The sequence below is a fragment of the Anguilla rostrata genome, chromosome 7, assembly GCF_018555375.3.
Source record: "Anguilla rostrata isolate EN2019 chromosome 7, ASM1855537v3, whole genome shotgun sequence".
Lineage (NCBI taxonomy): Eukaryota > Metazoa > Chordata > Actinopteri > Anguilliformes > Anguillidae > Anguilla > Anguilla rostrata.
Window position 1 is genome coordinate 31839781 of NC_057939.1, and position 25644 is coordinate 31865424.

The window sequence follows — 25644 nt, forward strand, 5'->3', positions numbered from 1 at the left end:
AATTAAAAATATGTTGATAAAATATACTTGGATAAGTGTGTGAAAAAAATGTTAACCGGCTTTGAAAGAATGCTGTGTGTTTTAAATGACCCTACAAAAAATGCCTGTAATACAATGTAATTTTACTGAAATAAAAGAAAAAAATACTTTTTTTGCCATGTTGTGTTATCAAACCAACAAACAGATAACTATAAGGATACATTTGTTGCCCCAAAGCACTGACTTGCATTTTATCTCTAGGATTTTTTAACAAGATAGTATGCTTTGCATTAAGGCTTGTTGTAGGACTCTTTTTTACCCTGAAATAAAAGTTCCCGTGCCAAAAAAAAAATGTTTAAATTTCTATGGCGTGAATACTGTATAAAAGCCCATTCCACCTAGGGTTGGGTACCATTTAGATTTGATAAATTTCGGTCACCATTCTGATTCTGCTTATCAAATCTGGTTCTTATCGAATCCTGATTCTTGTCATATTTTTTGAGTACGAAAAAACCCAAAATGTGTTGCATGCAAAACCACCTTTATTTTCAGCAGATTTAGCCTGCCATAAAAAGTAAATTGATATTTTGGTTAAAAAAAAGTTAAATAGAGACCGTGCATAATGCGTCACACAATGAAGGCCACACATCCGACAGTCGATTAATTATCAAGACTATAAAAATGCTGAAATGTCATTGTGGGCTGGTCTGAACCCAGATCTGAAGTTTCTGTGCTCCCGTGCAAAAAGCTGCTTTTAACTAATGTTATTATTATAGCTGCTTTTAGATAACATTATCGTTAGTTAAAAGCAGCTAGATCTATCATAAAAGCATCTTCGTTAAAAGCAGGTAAGTTATCATAATAACGTTAGCTAGGTAGCTGTTTCCCTAGGATCTGGTGTGATATGGAACATTGATAGCTATGCAGTTACATGTCACATCTCATTCTAAAAAAAAAAAACTAACTAGAGTAGAGTGCAGATCTCTGCCAGGTGTGTTAGCTTTGCTGATGCAACAGTAGAGGCTACACAATCAATGCAACCAGACAAATACAATATTACAAGTTTTTACCATGTGCCACTGAAAATTCCAAAAACGCCGATTCAGTGAAGTAACACTAACGATGGTGACATGTTAGCTAATTTCATTCATATCAGCCACGATGTGTTAGACAGAGCAAATGCTGATGTTATAGTCTGGCACTTTCGTTTCAAATCTAGACAGGAACAATCTGGACAGGAACAATTCCAAAAGACCAGCAATGTAAAATATCAATTTCAATGGGAAAATGCCAACAAAATAATTGCCAAAGATTCAAACATTAATGTACCCCATTAGTTGGCGGATTATTTTGTTGGCATTTTAACATTGAAATTGACATTTTACATCACTGGTCTTTCATTGGAAGCAGTTGTTGTTGCGGCCCCTACTGGCCGGTTAGAAGGAGTGAAGAGTTAGCACACAATATATTTCAATGGACAATGATGGAAATTAATTCAAATAAAATACTTGTTGACCGATTTGCAAAATATTCGAGAATTCAGGTCCTTGTCCTGCTGTCAGCATGCACAACAAGTATTAGGCTGATCGGCCCAGTAGTATTAGCTGCAGACAGTTACACAAACACACACGCGACTAAACGCATAATCCCCTCCAGGCTCTCGCCTGGCAGAGATAATGAAACACACGTACAAATTACCGTTTCTGACATAGCCTCTTAGCTACAGCTAATGAAAGTTATAAGTACTTACTGGGTCAAAGTGGCTAATTTACTACAAATATAAATGTGGCTTGATTCAAGATCCTAGAGTTTCCTGGTTTCACCCGTACCAGTCCTAGCTTTCCTTGCACGTCTCAGTGCCTTCGGAAAGTATTCAGACCCCTTCGCTTTTTCCACATTTTGTTACATTACAGCCTTATTCTAGAATTGATTAAATTAATTTTTATTCTCATCAGTCTACACACGATATCCCATAACGACAAAGCGAAAACAGGTTTTTAGAAATTTTTGCAAATATGTTAAAAATAAAAAACAGAAATGTGACATTTACATAAGTATTCAGACCCTTTGCAATGACACTAAAAATTGAGCTCAGGTGGACCCTGTTTCCATTGATCATACTTGAAATGTTTCTACAACTTGATTGGAGACCACCTGTGGTAAATTCAATTGATTGGACATGATTTGGAAAGGCGCACACCTATCTAAATAAGGGCCCACAGTTGACAGTGCATTGTCAGAGCAAAAACAAAGCCGGGAAGTTGAAGGAATTGTCCGTAGACCTCTGAGACAGGATTGTGTTGAAGTACAGATCTGGGGAAGGGTACAAAATATTTCTGCAGCACTGAAGATCCCGAAGAACACAGTGGCCTCCATCATTCTTAAATGTAAGAAGTTTAGAACCACCATGACTCTTCCTATAGCTGGCAGCCCAGCCAAACTGAGGAACTGGGGGAGAAGGGCCGTGGTCAGCGAGGTGAATAAGAACCCAACAGCCACTCTGACAGAGCTCCAGAGTTCTACTGTGGATGTGGAGATGGGAGAAGATCCAGATCGCTCAGACTGGGGCGAAGGTTCACCTTCCAACAGGACAACAACCCTAAGCACACAGCCATGACAACCCAGGAGTGGCTTTGGGACAAGTACGTGAATGTCCTTGAGTAACCCACTAAGATTCCGGACGTGAACCCGATCAAACATCTCTGGAAAGATCCGAAAATGGCTGTGCAGCAACGCTCCACATCCAACCTGACAGAGCTTGAGAGGATCTGCAGAGAAGAATGGGAGAAATACCCCAAATACAGGTGTACCAAGCTTGTAGTGTCATACTCAAGAAGACTCGAGGCTGTAACCACTGCCAAAGGTGCCTCAACAAAGTACTGAGCAAAGGGTCCGAATACTTTTGTAAATGTGATATTTCAGTTTTTTATTTTTAATAAATTTGCTAAAAAAATGTTTTCGCTTTGCCACTATGGGGTATTGTGTGTAGATCGATGAGAAAAAAAATGAATTTATCCATTTTATAAAAAGGCTATAACGTAACAGAATGTGAAAAAAGTGAAGGGGTCTGAATACTTTCCGAAGGCACTGCAATAGCCTGAATTCACTTGTTTCTCCTCATTGGCTCGGTCTTCCTGCACGGGAGGACATAAAATTTTAAATCAGGGTTCTTGGGTGTTACAGGAGCATTGATGCTACGGCTGTGTATTGGCAAGAATCTGGCGATACGATACGTATCACGATACAAGGGTTACGATTCAATATATTGCGATATATTGCGATACTGTAAGCAAGGCAATATATTGCCATTTTTTTTCTAATGCTAACATTAGGGGTGCGCCCTTACGGTACTTCCTGTCTGAGCAGGGTTCCTGCAGATTTCAACAAGTTAAATGTAAGACTTTTTAAGACCTTTTTAAGACCACTTTGAATAGAATTTAATACCTATTTCACAGCCATACTGGCAAAAAAGTATGAAGGAACATTACTATGAAAGAAGAAAACCCACAAAACGATGTGGGTCAAGGCATATCCACTAAAGTCTAATCACGCTGAGGACGTAACATAATGCATTGTGGAATTTTTCTACAGGATTGGAGCTCTTAAAAGAATTCTCACCGACTTAGGTGGTGTGCTTAAGTTTTATAAGCACATTAATATAGAATTCTTTCTTGAAATAAGAAAGCCTACTTCGTTCACTTTTGAACAAGTATAGGCCTACACACCAGGAAAATATACTTAAGATTATACTTCTTTGTAACATTTAGTACACCAAGTATTCTCAAGCAGGCTGCAGAATTTCTACTAAAATGCTAACTAGTAGTAAGACATTAGTGCTCAGTGGATGTTCAAGTTACTTCTGAGTTTTATAAACTAAAACGTGAACCAGTTAAATCACAAAGTTGTCAAAATCAGACTAGCTGGCCTATATTTAAAGTTAACGATTAGCCTACAGTTTTTATTTTATTTTATCAAGGGGGTGGTTTTAAAGACTCCGCGCTATGATGACATTATACACAGATTGACAAGCATTTTTATATTTTCCTAAAATAGTATTTCTCGATGTAATTGTGTCGCCGTGTTAATACATTTCTATGGGAGTGGGTCAGGCACTTTTCACGGTAAGAAGAATTTTTTTTCCGATATTGCTTGTGTCGAAAGTGCTGCGATGAAAACAACGATAGAAGATTTACCCAGGAGCCACATCTGTTGAAAATGTAAACAAGTAAGGCATTCTTCAAGGTCGGGAAAATTTTATGCGAAAATTTTAACGCTACATTGAACACACTTGATGCTTCCGAAGCAGGGGTGAACACGGAAGAGACGGCAGGCGTTTGTTGTTGGTTTTTCACTTGGGTCTTGTGTTTCTCTGACTGATCATGCGATTCTAAAGCCTTTACCCCCAATGTTCCTAGTTTAACTTTTCTTTCATAAGGTGCAGTGGGCTTCAAAAACGTTGCCCTCCACTGTATAATCGCGACACGCTAGCAGAATTTCTGTTTACCTCAGGCTCTGACTGACGCTAGCTCAAGCTTGGTTGCTAGGCGCAGTTGCTGAGACCCCTGTCTCAGTTTACGTTGTTACGTTGGAGTGGAAGAGTCAAATGGCTGAAGATAGATTACAACACTGCTATCTAGCGGTCGGGGGTTTAAACACAACACAAAATGAACCACTGTCTGCCACAAATTTTTGCATGTAAACTATTAATTAAAAATCTATACAGTGTTTTTTGAGAATCGATACAGTATCGCAAAACATAATATTGCGATACTCAAGTGTATCGATATTTTCTTACACCCCTAATTGATGCATACATATTATGTAACCTGCACAGCAGGTCCTGACAGTTAAAATTCTTTGCATTTTACTCATCGCAAATGCCATTAAAAATACATTTTCAGGATTCAATAAGCTGATTCCAAAATCACATTTTTGGATGAATTCCTGGTCCTTGGAAATTTTCAACCGGTTCCAATTGGAGCCATAGTCTTGGACATCTGTTGTTCCATATGAAATTTGAGAACAACTTTTTAAGTTTGCAAAAAAATGTTTGTGAAAGTGGGAGGGGAATTGAAATAGATAAAGAAATTTGGGCAGAATTGACATTTTAAGAATATTAATACGGCCTAACATGAAGATGGGCATTGGCATCCATCTATTCAGAGATTCAGTTATGGACTGTACTATGGGGTCATAACTGAGGGGATCAATATTCTCAATTTCCGAGACAATTTTGACTCCTAAGTATATAAAACCCTCCTGAGTAGCTGAAAAGGGGGTGAGTATCTCTGGGTTTTGTCTCTCATTTTTATGCAAAAATAGTATGGCGGATTTGGAATTATTAATCTTGTATCCAGAGAATTCCCCAAAAGATATGATTAGGCTAACAAGTGTTGGGATAGATGTTGTCAAATTGGACAGTTAAATAATAATATCATCCGCAAAGAGCGAAATAATATGCTCCGATTCTTCTATTTTCACACCCAAGATTCTTGGATGCTGCCGAATAGCCAAAGCCAGTGGTTCAATAGCAAACAAAAATAAGAGAGGGGATAGGTGCCTCTGTGTAGACTAAAAGGTTGGGATATCAGGTTATTTGTTAATATCTCGGCGGTCGGATCTGTATACAGGAGCTTCAACCATTTGAGATATTTTTCACCCATCCCAAATCTTGCCAAGATCTCCATCAGGTATTTCCATTCAATCCTGTCGAAGGCCTTTTCGGCATCCAATGACAGGATTGCGTTATGTTTAGCATCATGTCTTTCATATAGTATATTCATATATTATGAAATGCTTGATGCCCTAGAACAAAACCATTCTGATCGTTAGAAATTAGGGACTGAACATATGTCTCTAGCCTCCTTGCTAAAGCCTTAGTATTTTCGTGTCACAGCACATTAAGGATAGGGGGCGATAGGACCCTCTTTCTGTAGGTGGCTTGCCAGGCTTTGGGACCAAGGTGATTAGGGCAGACCGTAAGGATGGGGGCAGGATTCCTGACTCATACGCCTCTTCAAACATTTCTAGTAGAGGGGGGAGCAATTTATCCGGAAACAATTTATGAATTTCTATAGGAATCCCATTCGGTCCTGGGGTCTTTCCACTTCTCATGCTCCGCACAGCTTCTAACATTTCCTCAACCCTTAATTGTTTATCCAGTACGGTCTTATCTTGGTCCATCATAGTTAGGATGTCTAACTGGTCTAGGAATTCAGACTGTAACTGTGTGTTATCTGGATATTCTGATCGATAAAGGAACTCATAGAATGTTCTAAAGGTGGAGTTTATTTCAACTGGATCTACTGTGTTATTTCCATTTTCTAATTTGATTGAATTTATAGCTCTGTCTGACAGCATTTTTTAAATTCTCCATGCAAGAAGTTTGCCAGCTTTGTCACCTTGGTCATAATAAGATTGCTTCAACCAAAGGAGATTTGCAGCAATTTTACTAGTGGACAGCTCATTATACCTGGCTCTCAACAAAAGGAGCTCCTTCTGTTTCTCTGGGCTATCATTTTGATATAGGTCTAGCTCCAAAGCTTTAAATTGAACCTCGAGATTGATAAGCTCTTTATAGTGAGTCTTAAAGCTTGTATAGCTTATCATCACACCCCTAATATAAGCTTTAAATGCTACCCATCTTATGCCTGCACTAGTCTGATTTGTGTTCATACGAAAATAGTTGTCAATATTACCACCAAGAAATTCAACAAATTTTGGGTCTTGAAGCCATTTTGTTTGGAGGCGCCACCTAGGGGGGCACTAAACGAGGGTTAATGAGATGGGAGCATGATCAGATAATACTATACTGTCATAACCACATTCATTCACATGGGATAATAAACTGGAGATTAGAAAGTAATCAATATGTGACAGTGTTTTATAAGTACTTGAATAACATGAAAACTCCTTTTTGTTAGGATGAAGCTTTCTCCAGACTTCAATTAAATTGAGATCATTTATGGACTGAAGCAAAACCTTTCTAGCTTACGGATGAGAAACGTCAATGCCTGAGGAGCGGTCATTCAGTGGGTCCAACACACAGTCCAACACACAAAATAATAACCCCTCTGGCTTGGGAGTTAAATGGCGCTGCAATAACTTGCCCAGGCCATCTTTTTTAACTTTGATAATATCAGTCAAATGTGATTCCTGCAGGAAAATAATTTGGGATTTAAGTAGTCTAATTCTGCCTAGTACCTCTTTTAGCTTCACAAGCTTATCCAATCCTCTGACATTCCAGGAAGTGATCTTAATCTCTGATTTACCTGCCGTTTAGTATAAAGTCAGTTATATAGCAGAAGACCATACGAAAATCAGCACTACTGATCTTTTTATCAAGGAGAGAAACAAACAAAAAAAAACAAAGGGGCAATAATCCCATATATACAATAAACAAAAAACCTTGAAATCCCCCATGTACTTCCCCAAATGAAATACATGTATGTAATCCCCTAGGTAACTATAGACTTTGGTTATTCTACATGCCTGATCCTCATAGTGAGGAGCAGTGTAGCGTAAGAGCTCGAAGAGTCCCATTCTTTTGCGGGCTCCACCAAAATATTAAATATTCAGACCGTTTGAACGATTCTCTGAGTATATGTCATGTATCTTATCTTACCGCTTAGGTACAACTTTAGGAAGACAATAGAAAAATAGGCTGTTGTGAAAGGAAGAAGAAAGACATTAGACAACACAGAATAGCCTAACTATAGTGAAAAATAAAAAGGATCCAGATTAAAACAAACTAAGATCATGTTACCATTATAATGAACCGAATGAGTTCTTGTTTGTACATTAGAGTAACATAAATCATCTTTAAACACCCTTTCAGGAATGAACCATTTTAAATATACAAACAGCATTGCCCCTCAGTTGTTGACATTAGTGGGCATAGCGTTTAGACTGTCAGTCATTATGACATAGATTTACCTTGTTACAGCAAAGACATAGCCACAATACAGAAGCTTCTGTTTAGCCTACTTATCGTTTGGCGCTGGTGTGGGCCTGGTCTCTTCCTGTATTCTTTGGACAAACTTCTCTGCGTCGGGGACCATCTTGAATGAATGTCGCTGTCCTTTGTGTGTGATTACCAAGATATCCGGGTAGAACAATCCGTAGCGGAGCCCCATGGATTGAAGTTGCCTTTTCACTGCGTCGAAGAGCTTCTGCTGTCGGTGAGTCTCCGCTGAATGGTTTGGGTAGAATCTAATGTTGTGGTTTTCAAACTGCACTGTTCTCTGTCTCCGGGCTGCTCGCATAGCGTTTTCATTTGCTTTGTAGTTAAGGAACCACTCTTGATTTTGGATCCTGGTCAGCGATATGTCGTCCTATCCAATGCGCTTTCTCAATGACGGGTGGGGTGGGGAAGGTGTCGGTGCCAAGGGCACTTTCCAAAAATGCACACAAGTCTTGACCCTCAGCTTTTTCGGGGAGGCCGATGAGCCTTAAGTTGTTGCAACGCCCCCTGTTTTCCTGGTCTTCTACTTTCATTTCCAATGTGGCGCATTTCTCCTGTAGCTTTTTAATAGCGCTATGCATGGAGTTTAAATTGTCCTCAGCCCTTCCAATTCTTTCTTCTGCTTCTGTAATCCTGTTTGCTTAGTTTTGTAAATCACCTGAGTCTGCTTATTCCCGCCAGCACATTAGTGGCTTTACATCGAGCAAATGGCGCTGAGGACTTCAACACTCGGCTCAACCTCAGCCGTTGCCTCCGTCATGGCGTCTTTACTAGCAGAAGTTGAGCTAGCTGCATTAGCTTGCGAAGTAGGCACTGGTATTTTTGATGTTGCTGGGTTTTGCTGAGCTGTTTTCTGAGATTTCCCCACCATGGTGTTGACTAGTAGGCTACTGTTCAAGTATATGTGGAGTTTAAGCTATTTGTGGTCTTCTAAATAATCGATTCAATAAATTAGCCTTGGAGTCTCACAAAGATGCCTCTCACCAGCACCACGCCATAACCGGAAGTCCCAAAAAGTCCCCTTTTGATGCATCTGTCCATAGAATATTATCCAAAAAAAGGCTTGGAAATACCCAGGTGCAAATGTGAGATGAGCATTGATGTTTCTCTTGGTTAGCAGTGGTTTCCACTTTTCTACTCTCCCATGAATCCCATTTTTGTCCAGTCTCTTTCTTATTGTGGAGTTATGAACACTGACCATAGCTGAGGCTAAAGAGGTCTGCAGTTCATTGGATGTTCTTCTGGGATCTTTTGTGACTCATCCTGGATGAGTTATCACTGCGCCCTTGGAGACATTCTGGCAGGCTGGCCACTCCTAGGAAGATTCACCACTGTTCCAGGCGTTTTCCATTTCTCCATTTCAACAACTTTTTTCTCATTTTTTTCTCAATGTTTATGAATTTACCTTTTTGATTTCTAAAATGCTTCACTTCATTATTATGACAAATGTTTTTCTTCAATATCACTACGTAATTTCTGCGTGCATGATGTCAGTCGTTTTTGGCTCCAGTCATTGGTCGGCTCCAGTCAACGCTACAGTATTTAAAAAATTATGGCGGCTGCAGCAGAGTCTGACTCGGTTGCGAAAGAGGTTCAGAGTAAAAGTTTCCAAAGAACCAAGGCTTCGAAAGTATGGGAGTACTTAAAATTATCACAAAACAAAAAGGTGGTTTGTACACTGTGCAAAGTTATACGGAGTTGAATACTGAATAAATATACAACCTTAACATTGGTTTTATGCGTAGAGATGTCCCTTTTGAGACTGAGTGGTCATATATTGTCTTGGACAATCCGTTTGTGAAATATAGGCGCATTTGTGATGCCTGGGTACCTTCCAAAATAGCTGTGCGTAATACCACACATGTTGTTTACGGCGTTGTTGCCCTTTTTAGTACAGTCTGGCTTGATTGACAATTCATTTATTCAGTAGGTGAAAGTATAAGGTTTCCAACGATGTACATGTTTAATCTTGCTTTTGGAATAGCGCTTTATAGGTCAGCGTAACCGCAAATTTTCTTATCATCGCATTCACTTACGCATTCACTCTGTGGTAGCAGTAAAAGACGCTGCACCTAACGAAACGTTGTCAATGATTTTTCGTAATTTCTTGGAAAATACTATTATTATTGAGGACTTCTGGGCATAGGTAAGCCATATGTTTGCTGATAGACCTATCTGACATCGTTTTCTGGAGCAAAACAGAAGCGGATAGAACTGTCATTGATTTACTGTCTCTGTCTCTACTGAACACAGATAAAATTTCATCATTTCTATGTAAGTATTACTGCTCAAAATATTTCGGTAATATACGTTATTTTTGAGTGTCTTTAAATAGGTTTGTGGTATTATATAATGTGGATATTTCACACTGTAATGTTAGCGTTAGTTAGTAGTGAAAAGTTTCCAAGAAAAGAGAGCCTAAGTCCAGAACATGTGGACATGTTGACATTCTTACATTACAACACCTGTCTAACAGATGTTTGACTCCAATATTTTAGTTGGACTTTGAGCTGGACACCATTGTCTCTTACACTCTAAACATGTTGCACTTTGTTTAATATGCAGACCTAACTTTTTTTTACTTTGATAAGGGGTTTAATAGAAACTTGAATTTATTTTGGAGTTGCTCTACTGACTTAAATAATAAGCCCTCTTTTTAATTTATTTTTAGCATGTTGGAGTTGCCAGTTTAAACCTACAGTTTTGCACTTTAATATGTAAACCTTTGTTTACATTTTGTTTTGTATTGCATTATACAATGGCATACACAGTTTGCTGTTGTCAAAATAAAATGAACTTAAATGAAATGATTAAATGAAAATGATTTCTTTGGAGGAAAATTAATCGTTTAGATTAATCGACTAATCAGTAAAATAGTCGATAGATTAACCGATAGAAAAATAGTCATTAGTGGCAGCCCTACAATCAAGCCTGGTTGTGTTCAATCAGCTGAATATAATTATTAATTTATTTTGGTTATTTGGTTGATTGAGTGACTAAGGGGGAAAATTACTTTTTCACATGGGTATTTGAAAATGTTTGTCATTAAGTAAATTTAACTATAATTTCAAAAGCATTTTGCTTTTACTCAGTTTCACTGAGTAGTTTAGTTTCTGTGATAAGAGAATCACGGACAGAATTGCGGAATTCAGAATTTTAAAAAGCTATAAAACAGATTCCATAGGGCCCTACATTAAATCAGTGCTAAAAGTTTACTGGAGATTTTAAAATATGACTATTTAATGTGAATGTTGTTATAAATAAGTCATTTATTCAACACACATTTAAAAAACTCAACAACAGCATAGCAGAGTCTTACAAATAATCTGACAACAATGTACAGTCTTGGAATGCTGTGTTTTCAACAGCAACAAAATAAATTAAATTAAATTAAATTAAAATAAATAATATCAAAATTTTTGCACTCTACAAAAAACTTGAAAAAAGTCCTGATTGGCTACTGATTCTTACAGCCTTGGAATGCTGGGCACATTCAAACATTTAAAAAACCGTCTAAGGTTTTTTGGCTTTTACAGTAGGCTACCTTTCCTCCTTGACATTATCCGTAAATGGCACAAAGGAAGTATCTGTGTTACTGACTGTTTGGCTAGCTAGCTAAGTTAGCTACATGACCATGTTGGCATAAAATTTTCCCGACCATGAAAACTGCCTGACTTGTTTACATTTTGGACAGATGTGGCTCCTGAGTAAATCTATCTTTGTTTCCGACGCAGCACTTTAGACACAAGCAATATTGTGGCAGGTATGCCATCCCGCCAAGTTACGCCTTGACAATTAAGAGTGGTATTTAACCCACTGAATCACTCTGACAATATTGGCACCACATGGGAGAGAATTGTCTAGAGACTTGAGAAACAAACCTATTTCATTGCACAAAAGAGGACAATAGTACAAGTGGATTAGAAAATCACTATTATTAAGTCAGTACAGTAGAAAACGTGATACAGAACTTCAAAAAGGATGGACTTGAGACAAGCTACCTGTCCCAAACGTTCAGGCTGTCACCATAAGCTTTCACCTAGTGATGAGCAATTTTTGCTGAGAAAAGTGCAGGAGCATTGCAAAGCAAGTGACTCAGAGCTGGTGAAAGCTGTGGAAAGCCAAACTGGAGTGACTGTTTCATCTCACACAGTAAGACTGAATAGAAGTGGAATACATGATTGTCTTCCAAGCAGGAAGCCACTGCTGAAGCCAAAGCACAAGAAAGCCTGTTTAGCCTTTGCCAAGGCCCATATTGACAAAGGTGAAGATTTTGGGAATTCATACTCTGGTCTGATGAGACCAAAGTCAATCTTTTTGGATCTGATGGCATCCAAAATGTATGGGGTCGCTAGGGGAGGAGTACAGTGAGAAGTGCATGTCCCCACAGTGAATTACGGCAGTGGAAAAGTTCTAATATGATGATGTATGAGTGCTGAAGGTGTGGGGGAATTGTACTTCATCAATAGCATCATGAATTTCCAGATGTACTTCAAAATCTTGAAAGAGAAGATGCTACCCTCTCCCCACACCCTGGGTCGTTGGGGCACTTTTTCAACATGACAATGACCCTAAACATTCTTCCAAAGCCACTGCTACATTCTTAAGGAAGAACAAGGTGAAATTGCTGAGTGCCCAAGTATGTCACCCGACCTCAACCCTATTGAGAACCTGTGGGGAATTATGAGAAGACAAGTTGAGCAACACTCCCCATCAAATTTCAAGGCACTCAAGGAGGTCATCCTCCAGAAGTGGAACAGGATAGACATGACAGTATGTTGTGAACTTGTACACTCAATGCCAAGAAGGGTCAGCGCAGTACTTAAAAGTAATGGAAGACATACTAAGTACTATAATATTACATATTTGTAGAATTTAATCAAGGGTGTACACATTTTTTGCAACCCTCGATTTCAGCAAAGTTGCTTAATTTACTTATTTTACAGCTATTGATGACATATTTTTCTATGTTGTTATTAAGTATATGTTTAATAAATTTCAATTTTGTCATCTTTCCATGAATTGTAATGGTGATCATTTAACAGAAATATATATTTATGTTCAGAGGGGGTGTACTCATTTATGCTGTATACTGTACATTGCCCATAGGTATGTGTGTGTGAGTGAATGGTGTGTGTGCTCTGTGATAGATTGGTAAACTGTCCAGGGAGTATTCCTGAGCCCAATGCACGTTAGCATAGGCTCAAGCACCCCACGCAACCCTGACCAGGATAAGTGGGAATAGATAATGGATAGATGGATGGATATTGCCAATTTTGAACTGGTGCTGTAATGCCACCTTGGGTGGTAGTTTCAAAAATAAAAAACAAATTTTCTACATGGGTCCCTTTCCAATTTTTATATTTCCACAATTTGAACAGTGGCTGGATTTAAAGGAGGTGTGGTGCAATATTGTTTTCACAATTTTTGCATATTCATATTTGATTATCTTTATCCAGGCATTTACAGTGTGCTTTCTTCCCAGTAGGAGTCTGTGACCGAGGAAAACGCAAGCCGAGAGAGAGAGAGACAAACGTGCCAGCACGGAAAAAGGCTGGAAAGTGTCATAGTTTCGTTATTTTGTCTTTGTTATTGTAGTTTGTTGTGTTTCTTTATTATTTTTACCCCAATCCCCTGAGGGTGAAGGGCGAAGCTGTTTTATTGTTTTGTATTAGACAGGATTCTCTCTCTCTCTCCAAGTACGTAAATAAAGACCAGAATATTTCCGGATTCATATATCTCCCTGTGTCCAACTCTTCTGTTCAGAAAGGGGTGTGTCGCAGTGTGATAGCTTTTATTGCAGTATAACATGGCGAACCTGCAAAAGTTCGTCCACAATATGACTATCATCCCCTGAAGTATTATCACAATTGGCATACATTTGTGGTCATACACATATGGGGCATGGTCAGCCATTTTTGTCTAAATTAAAACTACAGTCCTGTGGACATCTTTTGAGATGTTAAAATTTCCTTCGTAATTTAAGACATATTTCCAAATTTGAGATCACACATTTCCAAATTTGGTGAGAATCGAGTAAACAGTGCAGGAGAAGTACAAAAAATAAAAAATGACAGAAAATAAATCAGGCAGACACTAGGGGTTTTATGACATTATTTGTTCAAAATGAGGTGTGGAAAAAATTTAGTGGATGTATGTCAAACAGGATGGGCATAATACTTTTTTTAATGTTGCAATTTTGCAGGTGGCGCTGCAGCACCACCTGGAGTGACAGTTGCATGCGTGTCATGCATAATAAATTTGTGACCATACCAAACATGCCTGCCAAGTTACATGAGTTTTTATGCGTAAGAAGGGGTGAAAATCCAGTGAGAAAAGGAAGGAAATAATATCAATAATAATAAATATAGCTGCAAGTACTGATTACCGAGGTCCAAGTAGCATAACAGCAGTTGACAAGCACAGAGAGTCAATGAAGGCGGACACAAATTTTACGTATGGACCTTGCCATGAACTTAGGGACCTGTCTATGCAACAGTGATTTTTTTACTTTTTCAATGTTTTTTATATGTTTATCTCTATAGCACCATGTGGTTTGATTTGGCTATTACTTTAGACTTGTTGTCTTGATCTAAATTGTAATACACATACCAAGTTTTCTAACTTTATGCCATAGTTTTGGAAATATTAGCATTTGTGTGAAAACCACGCCCACTGCAAATTCATTAGCTTGTCATTTCCCCAGAAGTAATAGCTGCCTAAATGCTTGGGAGATGAGGCAAAATACCCAATTTTGTCAAAATCAGTTAATTTTTGTAGGAGGAGAAGCATTTTAAGTGCTTCCATAAAATACTAAATGGTGGGAAATACAATTCCTTTCTGGTTCCTTGAGGCAAGTTTATGAGGACTGACTGACATTGTTTTCAAGTCTCTAGTTTGACCAGGGCAAGAGTTATGATTAATAAATAACTGCAATTTCAACTGAGAATTATAGCACAACCAAATGCTGAATCAGTACCAAAAATACTCCTGCACTACAGGAAATATCTATCTTCCAAGTACTGTTGATTTTGAACAGCCCAAAATCCCAAAAATGAGGAAAACATCATGGCACAGTATAATAGCAATTAAGCCCAATCAAAACAGTAGGATTCAATTAGCTTTCCCGTATGGACACAAAATTAGCTGTAGTTTCTATATTTTTTAACCGATTGACACAGTTCAAATTTTGTTTTGTTCAGATCCTATGTGCCCTACATGTCAAAAGTTGCTATCCTATAAACCAAGTCTAGAATTAGTTAACAAAATTAGCAAAATGTATGCATTAAAAAAAACATTTTATTTAACACTGGTCAGAATTTTTCACAATATAACTAAAAAAAGAAGTGTCCTCTTACCATATTATTGCAAGTTTCGTTCAAATTGGTCAGTTGCCTTCAGAGGAGTTGTTAAGTTTCAGAAAATTATAACGAGCAGAAATGGTCCAAGAGACTTTGTTGTTCGGCATGAGGAATAGAATTAAGGGACACTAGCCCTGTCTTCCTACAACAATTTCAAAAAGTTCAAAAGTTATGACTTCATCGCTATAGCGCCATCAGCTGGCCAATCGGTGTAATTTTCATAGCAATCATAGCGAACCTCAGCCTTAACGGTCCTACCAGTTTTTGTGAGTTTTCACCAGTCCAAACAGAAGTTTTAAGCTTTAGGCCTAAACCAGGGAGAATAATAATACTAATAATAATAATAATCAGAACAAAGACAATATGGTTCCAGCAGCTGCTCAAAACCCTAATAAATATAGCTGGCAGCAATGCACAGGGTCCAAGCACACACAGCCAATATTAACAAGTGATGTATCAGTGTCAAGATCACTCCGTGGCCATGGGGAGGTGTCCTGGGTAATGAATCAGACATTTTACCCAAGAACAAGGTGGGATTTGAGCCTGGGCCTCTCACTCACCGGGAGATTATGTAGGCAAATTCTTTACCAGACAGTTAAAGGTGAAATCGCCCCCAGCCAAGGGAAATATCATTATTTTTTAATTTGACGGTTTTGTTGTCAGAGAGAGATGTCGCAGCAATTTGCTACGAGGCCTTCACTTTACCACACCTCACTATGCTTCACTAGCGAACCGGCCGGAGCCCTTTCGAAAATAGTGGCAATCCAAGAGATCAGCAACGTAAAGGTACAGATTTAAGTTTCAAATGTGTATATATACAGGGATGAGGAGAGTGAAATGCAGATGACCATACTGCCCAGACGGTTTTTCCCTTACCAGGTACTCCTCTGTTCCATAGAGGGAAACAAATTGCTCGTCGTCCTCCAGCTCGCGGGCGGCACCAAAATCAGTCAGCTTGTAGACAGACCGCCCGTCCTCGCCAATCACACGCATGATGTTCCCTGGCTTTATGTCACGGTGAACAATGCCATACTCTCGCAGGTGGTTCATGCCAGCAACTGAAAGACAAAAACAGATGCCAGAAAAAGTCTGATGTTTATAATAATTACAATACGTTTATTAAGGAGTATGCTTCATTCAAAGCAATCAATTCTTTTGTAAAAGATTTTCAGAGACAAAGAGCAGTCAAGGAAAGCAATTGGAATTTTGGGATCCCATGTTGACCATTTGTTTTGCACGACATTTGACTGTGAAATATTTACATTCTTTACATTATAGAGGTACTTCAACTTCTCAAAAGAAGAGCACTTCTGGTCAAAGGTATGATATCATTTTTATATGTTGGTTTGCATCATGACACTCATCAGAAGCCAAGGAAGGAGCCATCACAATGTGGTGTCTGGGTCAGCAACTATTAAGTACCATAGGCACTGGAATCCTCCCCACCCCTCTGACTTTTGTATAACACAAGCCGCGTTTCCACCGCAGGAACTAGGGTCTAAATTTAGTTCCGGGGGCTTTATTTTACCCCTAAAAAAGTTCCTGCTCGGGGGGTAGTACTTTCCAAAAGTACCGGAACCTTTGGGGTGGGGCGCAAGGGCTGAAAATTTCTGATCGGTCGACTACTTGCAGTGTTTTATTTTCAACCGCCATGTTTAAAAATATGCAGCCGCAAACCGATTTATTTTCATAATAACTTCAAATCAAACTTGTATGTTATGCGGCGCAGTAGCCTAGTTTTGGTTATAGCCTGCCAACGTCTTGGAATTATAACGTGTGCTCTTCTGTTCTTTTCTTGCTTTAGTATTCATTTTATAAAATGCTAAGGATTCGTGCTGGGACAGCATATTACGTACCAAAACATTCAAACGGATTAATTCGGTTGCTGAATATTTTCTTCCGGATTTTCTTTGTTAGCCCGTTGTAATTGACTCAAAACGTTTGATACAGTTATGTGAGGTATGCGGTAGTTCTGCGTAATTCACATTGGCGATACAGTAAAAGCAAACTGGAAATCACCTTCCGCACTTTTTGTCAGGGTAAAATAACAGGTTAATTCTAGTAATCCTCCCTTTAGCTTTTTCAGACTGCTGTAATTTTACTCTGCCATTCTTCAATTCCGCAAAAAGACCAGGAAGACTATGGACTAATTTATGGTGCATGGTTCGCATCTGGAGGGCACACTTCGCTGCTCGGCTAGCAGTAACTTCGAAGGAAAGCAAACGGTGGCTGTACCACTGCTAATTTAAATTTTCACGCAAGTCCGAGTTTTCGTTCTATTCTTGTCATTTTGCGATTAGCCTATATGGAATTGACGATGAGAAAGTAATCAAACAGCAAATTTTTTACAATGTGTGCATGTTTTCTGCTGTTGTTGCCAGTTATATTGGAAATGTGAATGCATTCTGTCGCCTCGGATGTCAAGACATGAAAGTGAATGTTCACATAAAAACATAATGAATGTGTTTGAGAGGATATATAAAACCGTTACAATCTGACTATTGGCCTGTTATATCCTATTTGTTGCATAACAACGGTCCAAGTTCAACTACCAACGACAATTTTGCTTGACAACGGTAAAATATGCCCAAACAGCTGCAGAAGAATATTTCAATTCCGATATTGATTAAATCGATAAAAATCAATAAATACAAAAGTAACTATATATAGTCATTGTTGGTAACCCGTTGTATATAAGTGGAATAAACCCCTCCGGGCTGTCCCGGTTATTAGAAAATAATGTAGGCTACTTCGGTGGTAGTATGGGGTTACAGAAGAAATCATAGGACAGATAGACCGACGACAACATCGCTTTTTCATACGTCAGTGGGCTAATTTGCCTAATCTTCGCGGGACTTTAGACCGCGGTGGAAACGCAGACAACCATGGGCTGAAGGAACCTTTTAGTTCCTTGAAAAGTAGTTCCTGGGACTAAAAGTTCTGGGTACTTTTGGTGGAAACGCGGCTATAGACTTATGATTTTCTATGATCTCTGAATTTGTTCATTTAGTTATTATGCTATACACTATATTCTGATTGGAGATATTCTGCAGGCAATCATTTATGAATAGATGGCCACTTTGAGTTAGGCCATTGTTGCAAAAATGTCTGTATGCTTTACTTTATTAACCACTTCGCGCAATCCTCCTGGTGGTCGGCATGCCGGCGTACCTAGATTTCTCAATAGAGGGTATGCACGTGACGTCACAGTAAGGGGAAGTCACTGCGGTTACACCCACTGAGTGGCAGAAAGACTACTGAGTGGCAGTGTTAGCGTTCACCTTGAATGCCACGAAAACACAAAAAACACATCTAAAATGGGAAAGAGCTGTTGTGCGATTGACTGTACAAATAGATTCAACAAGCAATCGGAGCTATCTTTTTACAGACTGCCGAAAGCTAAAGAAAAGAAAAGCAAATGGATCGCTGCAATTTGCAGAAACAACTGGAATCCAGGCACTGAAACATGGATTTGCGGTTGTCATTTTGTGTCAGGTATGTTGGATTTTTGGGTAAAATCATAGCTTATAGCAAGTTATGTACTGTATTGACTTCTCATCAATTAAATATTTAGCATCTTTCATTTATATTCTGTGTAACTGTAAAGTTTTTGTTAACATTTATTAAAAAAACATCCATGATGATGAGCCTTATTGTGTTCTACAAACAAAGGGGGGATGGTTAGATAGTGTCAGCTAGCCAAGCATATTAAGATTAAGATATGATTTTTGATTCTAAGCGCCACCATTGTCATGTTGGTCATCCATTTACCAAGCACCCCATCCCTGCAGGCTCATCTGTAACTACACCCCCCATGCATGACACACTGGACAATAATGTTTATCAGGGCATACATCAAAGCATTCTTTTACCACAAAAAATTTGCATTCTGTTGTAGCAACAAGATAAAGCCAACAATAGCCGAAGGTATGCCAGTACAGCAGTGAAAAATGCTGCTCACTGAAAACTGAAATAAACACAAGGAATTCTTAAAAAATTCTACTGTCAATATCTGTGACAAAATATGGAATAAATATACAACCTTCCTTACCATTGGTTTTATGCGTAGAGATGTCCCTTTCAAGACTGAGTGGTCATATATTGACTTGGACAATCTGTATGTGAAATATATGCTCAATTGTGATGCCTGGGTACCTTCCAAAATAGCTGTGTTTATTACCACATGTTGTTTACGGTGTTGTCGCCCTTCATAGTACAATCTGTTTTGATCGACATTTAATAGATCCAATAGGTGACAGAATAAGCTTTCTAACAATGCATAATATGTATAATCTTACTTTTGGAATTGCGTTTTATAGCTCAGCGTAACCGAAAGTTTTGTCTCATTATAGCTGCATTACGCATTCAGTCTGTGGTCGCAGTAAAAGACACTGCACCTGGAAAAATTTTATCAATGGCTTTTGTCATTTCTTGGAAAATATTGTTATGCCTGAAAAATTCTGAGCATGGCTAAGGCATATGTTTGCTGATAGACCTGGCTAATATACTGTTTTCTGGACTAAGTTAGAACTTGGGAACGAAAGCATTGATTTACTTTCTCTGTCTTTATCTACTGAACACAGATAAGGTTTCATAGTCCAAATGTAAGTGTTACTGCTGAAAATATTTGGTTATACAAGTTTGCCACACACCAAGCGTGACACAACGGGCAGAGAGATGCGACAGTACCGGGGAACACCGTTTCTGTCGCATGGAGAGAGAGAGCGCACACGCACAAACACGAAATCAAATAAACGGACCACTTCACCACTTTCCCCCTCACGGGTTCCGGGCAAAAACAATAAACTAAAACAACAAGCTAAAATAACAAAGACAAAAGAAAGTAAAACAGAGCAGCAATTTTTCAGTTTGCCTGCTCTGTAGCTGACCCGCCTTCCCGGCCAAGTCCAGCTCCTCCAACTTCTCAGCTGAGGATTCCTTTTTTCTTTTGTGCTTAAAATAAAACGAAACGAAAATCATAATTGTGCTCTCGGTGTTTGCTCCCAGTGTCAGCCCCGAACTGTGGAGAGCAGCACTTTGGATAGATTTGGAGACACTGGGTACACTGATTAATTCTTGCTTCATAAACCTTTAGAAGTTCTGCATATCCACCGTTAGATTTTACACACTTGTGGTCAAGGAATTTTTGATCCAGTACATGTATAGTTTAACCTGCTGTGTATATGCAATCTCTTAGTATTTCATTGAAAACTAAAATAGAGCAAATTCATTTTTGATTTTTTTGCCTAGACAATTGCATTTGTGGCAATTTATTTCTTCGTAAATTATGATATAACCTAATCTAAGTTAGTTAGTATTGCAAATGGTACAAATGTCTTGCTTCATTTAAGCCATTTTAAAAGTCTCTGTGATGCTCACATCTGGAGTTATAAAGCTTTAAATAAGGTACCATCTAAATGGGCAAGGATTGGCCCGATTTGAGATGTGCGCAAAGGGGTTAAAAAATGCCAGGAGGAGCCAACTTGGGTTCAAGTTGAATTGTCAAATTTTCTTTCACTATCATTACATATTAACCTGCCATTGACAACTGGATTGACAATTGTGACCAATAAAAAATATGAAAATGCAGGTGCAAGCTCTTTTATGTAAGAGTGAATTTGAGCTAGACTCCATCCTGGTGTATCCATCTCTGAAATTAGCTAACCTTAATAAAATGGTGAAGGCTCAACAGGGTACTTTGTTCAAATTTCCGAATAGCATTCACATGCTAGGCAAAGAGGAGGATTCAGCCGCCGCAACAGCTTACCCCTACAGTTGCTCAAAGACCCTCAAGCTACAATTAAATGACAAGCAGACAAGTACGCTAGCTAACAAGACAGCTCACATTAGTGAGACAACACGCGCTGCATTTAACCTTGAAACTGCTAGCTGTACCACTAGTCAGGTTGATACTAATGTTAATTGATCCGTCAAATTGCCAACCCAGCCCTGACATGACTAGTTATGGCTAGCCACCACCACTAAAAATCAACAGCTCCTTTTCCCCGTGGTATGATTTCCCAGTGATACACCTGGTGTCAGTGGCTGTCATACTGTACACCCGGGGAGGCTGTTCTTTGTATAACATGTCACTAATTTATCTGTGGTAGCTGTAAAGAATCAATTAATAAAAACTGGCTATCAAGACAAAACATATTTCACACTGCACATGTGTGGTCTGTGGAGTATGATGACATAATTTCGTAATACAAAGTCATCTGCTGTTGTAAGCACATGAAGGTACGCTCATTATTTTGGTCTTGTTTTGGCTTTCATGGATATTTGTGTGGCCACTAATCCAAACTTTATTCATGCTCACTGCTGGTTATGATAGAAATTTTTTTTACCAAAACATTTTGGGTTTTGTTTACATTTTGTTGATTAATGTTAATGTCTAAGTCCATGGAGATTACATGTTGGAAGCCTTTGACTTCTTTGTCATTATTTGAGCCATCTATACAGTATATTTCGGGAAGGGTAGGGTCCGTTGTGACATGGGGTCAGTTGTTAAACAATGTCCTTGCCAGATTTTGCGTTCTGTTCACCAAACGCCAAATTTAAGAAGGTAAAAAAACCTCACGTTTATTTTTAACATTATGTTTATTTTTCAGGCACTGTCATGTGTTTAGCTGTGAAGGAGCCCGTAGAGCGCTTTCCATATGCTCATTGCGAGCCGCGACATCGGCGGTTCGAGTCCGACCGCCTACCTTTGTTGCATGTCTCTCCCTCTCTCTCCTAGTTCTTCCTGTCTCTCTACACTTATCTGTCAAATAAAGCTGAAAAAGCCCCCCCAAAAAACATTACATTTAAACTACAATCTGTGTACAATCAGTTGATATTACTATTCATTATCAATGTTGTCGTCTCAAGCTATCATGATCCGGCAAAGCATGGCCGAGCATTCAGGATGGATTGTGGGCAGTGTCCATTTTTATGAGTGTTTATAAGTGTTCTGTTTGAAGTGAAACTGCACCATGCACATTTCTGATCGAGTTCAATAAACATCATCAATAGATAGATGATGATAGAGACATTGGGATGGCAGGCATGCCGTATACCTATACAGCAGTGAGAGTTATGCACTTCTGGGTTTCCTACAGAAATAATCACAAATGACTACAAAATCTCAGCTTTAAATACATTAACATGTAAACAGACAGAATTCACAAACAACTTCACTTCTCCACACAAGAAAACCCCAAACTTATGGGATTTTGTGTTTTTTCCTCCTTCTTCTGCTGATCACATCATTACAAATGCTCCAGTACCACAATTAATTAATCCCCCCCTTTGGATATTTTTCTGTATCAGCCAATAACATCAGATACACACACAAAATGGACATTTAAGGAAGTGCACACATTTAAAAAAAAACTTTGCAGTAACCATCTTTGCTTTGTGTGGAAGCTAGCCTGCTTGCTTACTAATAATTTCCAGAAAAACGGAAACTACGGACTTCCGGTTAGTAGTGTTGTAGTCGAGACCACCTAATCCGAGACCGAGTCAAGACCAAGACCGAGGGGGGGCGAGACCAAGACCGAGGGGGAGCGAGGAACCCTGGACCTGTATGTGAGAGTATGCTGTTAATAAACAGAAACATTAATTCATAGTAGTTATATTAAACATATATATTTATTTGAAATTTAAATTTTCAACAAAATTTTGAAACAAGATTAGCTAGCAAAACCAGAAACACCAGGGGTAACATTTTGCAAGGTAGTTGTTTCAAAAATACCACACAACAATCATTCACGAAAAAGACTGCTTATTGTGCACGAGATACATAACTGCACGAGCCACAGCGAATCCTGCAAATTCTTCTCTGCAGTGTAAAGATGTTCATACCAGGCAAAAGGTGGATAAAGTTTGCAGAAATTGATCATCACTAATTCTACTCCAGGTTTGCTATGGCATTTTAACCCGGCTCGGCAGTGTAAAGACATCTTGAGTTAGCCTAATGTTAGACAACGAATGAGTATGTACATAACGTTACTTTTATAACAACCGTTTTTTATTCAGTAAATAGTAAGTGTTATAGTTGGTGTGCCAACTGACTGATGTCACACAGGCGACACTGGTTGGATCCGGTTGGATCTATGGGAAGAGAGGTCCAAAAACACACCTGCAATTACCGCTTCTCGCCATTGGCACCGCCATAGAGAACAAAACTGAAATATTCGAGATTATCACTTTAAGTCATAAATATCCGTGGCATATGTATGTGTGCTAAATGTGGATGTGTCCTACATGTATGCAACTTAAGAAGGAGCCTGTGTGTATGTGCTTCAACTTATCTCTTTATTTTTCACATCTCTTATCTATCATTCTGTATTTGTTATATTAATACTAGTCCATTTTACCAATGGCTATTTGATCCTATGTATGCCCTGTAAACTACTTGCATTTAGTTCGGTTTATTATTATTATTATTATTATTATTATTCAATGTATTTCAATTATTATTATTTTCCCAAGGATTGTTTGGGGTGGGTATATGCTTGAGGGGGAGGGAGGGAGGTAGTGGGGGAAAGGGTGATGGGGATTCTACTGTTAATGTAATTGTATTAAAATTCAATAAAATTGTATTGGAAAAAAAAAATTGAAACTATTGCTTTCACAGCTGTATGATCTTTTCATACCTCATTAATATTTCTGATATCCATTCATCATCATTTCATATGCAAATCTCAGATCATATTGCTTCATGACAAGGGATGGGTATCATTACATTTTGACAATACCCCTGATAAAACAACACTTTTCAAACCTGAAGCAGTAGTCTACCTTCCTTAAAAGAATGGCTAAACAACAACATGAAAGAATGTATTTTATATTGCAAAGGTACATCCCATTGTTTGAATCCTTCTGGGTAAAATAAAGCCACACTTTAGTCAGTTTCACTTTCGGCATTTTGACCAAGTTTAACATTAGCTAGATTGCTAACGAGTCAATCAAGTGCAGAACGTTAGTACAGACGGCACAAAAATGAAGCACCGGGATCTGTGTTACGATTTGGTCCAGTGGGTAATGTTACCGCTTGTATGGAAACCGATATATGCTACCGGGTTTTAGTACCAAATCCTATTCATGACTCAGATAGCTACATGACTACAAGGTAGGCCCTAAAACCTCAGAATACTATTGCAGGCTTTGTCCAGCCAGGGGCTTGTTCTGCGGGGCTCCAGCAACGTTTATACACGCAGCAATCTAGCTACATCGTCAAAAACATACAAGGAAGTTAAATGATGATCAATTCCACCATTCATGGCCATTTAAGTGAGGGTTTATAACTTTGGTTTCTTATGCAATATTGCCATTCAAATGATATCACAATGTTCAATGCATATCTTCACAAAGGAGAAGCCATAGGCTATGGATTTCATGACACCAAGTTTGGTTTATGATTTTCTGGGACAACTATGAAGGACTAAATATACCAAAATTCATAAATGTATAAATAAATACAGTTGAGGCCAAAAGTTTACATACACCTAGGATAAAGATATTCAAACTCAGTTTTTCACAACTCATTTCACACACATTTCATGTTACCATACATTTCTTTTGGCAAGTCAATTAGGGCAGCTACTTTGTTCACATCAGAGGTAATTTTAAAACAATCGATCAGAGACTTAATTCAGAGATTTATTTCAGCTTTAATTCACTATATCAGAATTCCAGTAGGTCAAAAGTTTACATACACCAAGTTAACTGTCTCTTTAAACAGTCTGAAAGTTTCCAGAAATTGATGTAATGACTTCTTAGAAGCTTCTGATTGGCCAATTGTCATAATTAGGAGTTAATTGGGAGTTAATTGGCACCTATGGCTGTATTTACGGGCCTACCTTTAGAGCCACTGCCATTTTGCCCTTGATACCATGGGAAAATCCAAGCAACTCAGCCAAGACATCAGAAATATATAGATCTGGATATAGATTTTAAAACCTCTTCCTCTTTGAAACCAAAATCATGAGTAAAATAATGAAGTACTTCTATCAGGAACTGTACTCTTCTGAGTGCCAAAATACTTCAGTGCTAAGAAAGGTTTTTTTGATGGAATAAATCTTCCCACTTTACCTGAAGAATGCAGAAATGATTGTGCAGACCAATCACAGCACAGGAAGTCCTAGGGACCATTAAATCCCTACAAAGTGGGAAAGCTCCAGGCCCTGATGGGTTTGGGCCTGAATTTTATAAAAAAAGATGGCTAAGCTGGTGGTAGGACCTCTAACCAACATGTTTATCAAGTAATTTGAAAGGGGCACACTTCTGCCAACTTTAAATCTAGCCCCATTTCTCTGATTTTAAAGAAAGATAACTGATTACTGTGCATCTTATAGG

At 38.5% G+C, this 25644-nt stretch overlaps 1 protein-coding gene across 5 annotated transcripts in view; it reads right to left on the reverse strand.

The window, feature by feature from the left end:
* The window catches only part of tbk1 (TANK-binding kinase 1), a 251835-nt gene that overhangs the window by 194689 nt on the left and 31502 nt on the right, over positions 1 to 25644 (reverse strand). For all 5 annotated transcript variants that reach the window (XM_064341969.1, XM_064341968.1, XM_064341971.1 and 2 more), the window contains one exon: positions 16180 to 16361. In XM_064341969.1, the coding sequence (XP_064198039.1) occupies positions 16180 to 16361 (182 nt within the window). The remainder of the gene's footprint in view (positions 1 to 16179; positions 16362 to 25644) is intronic.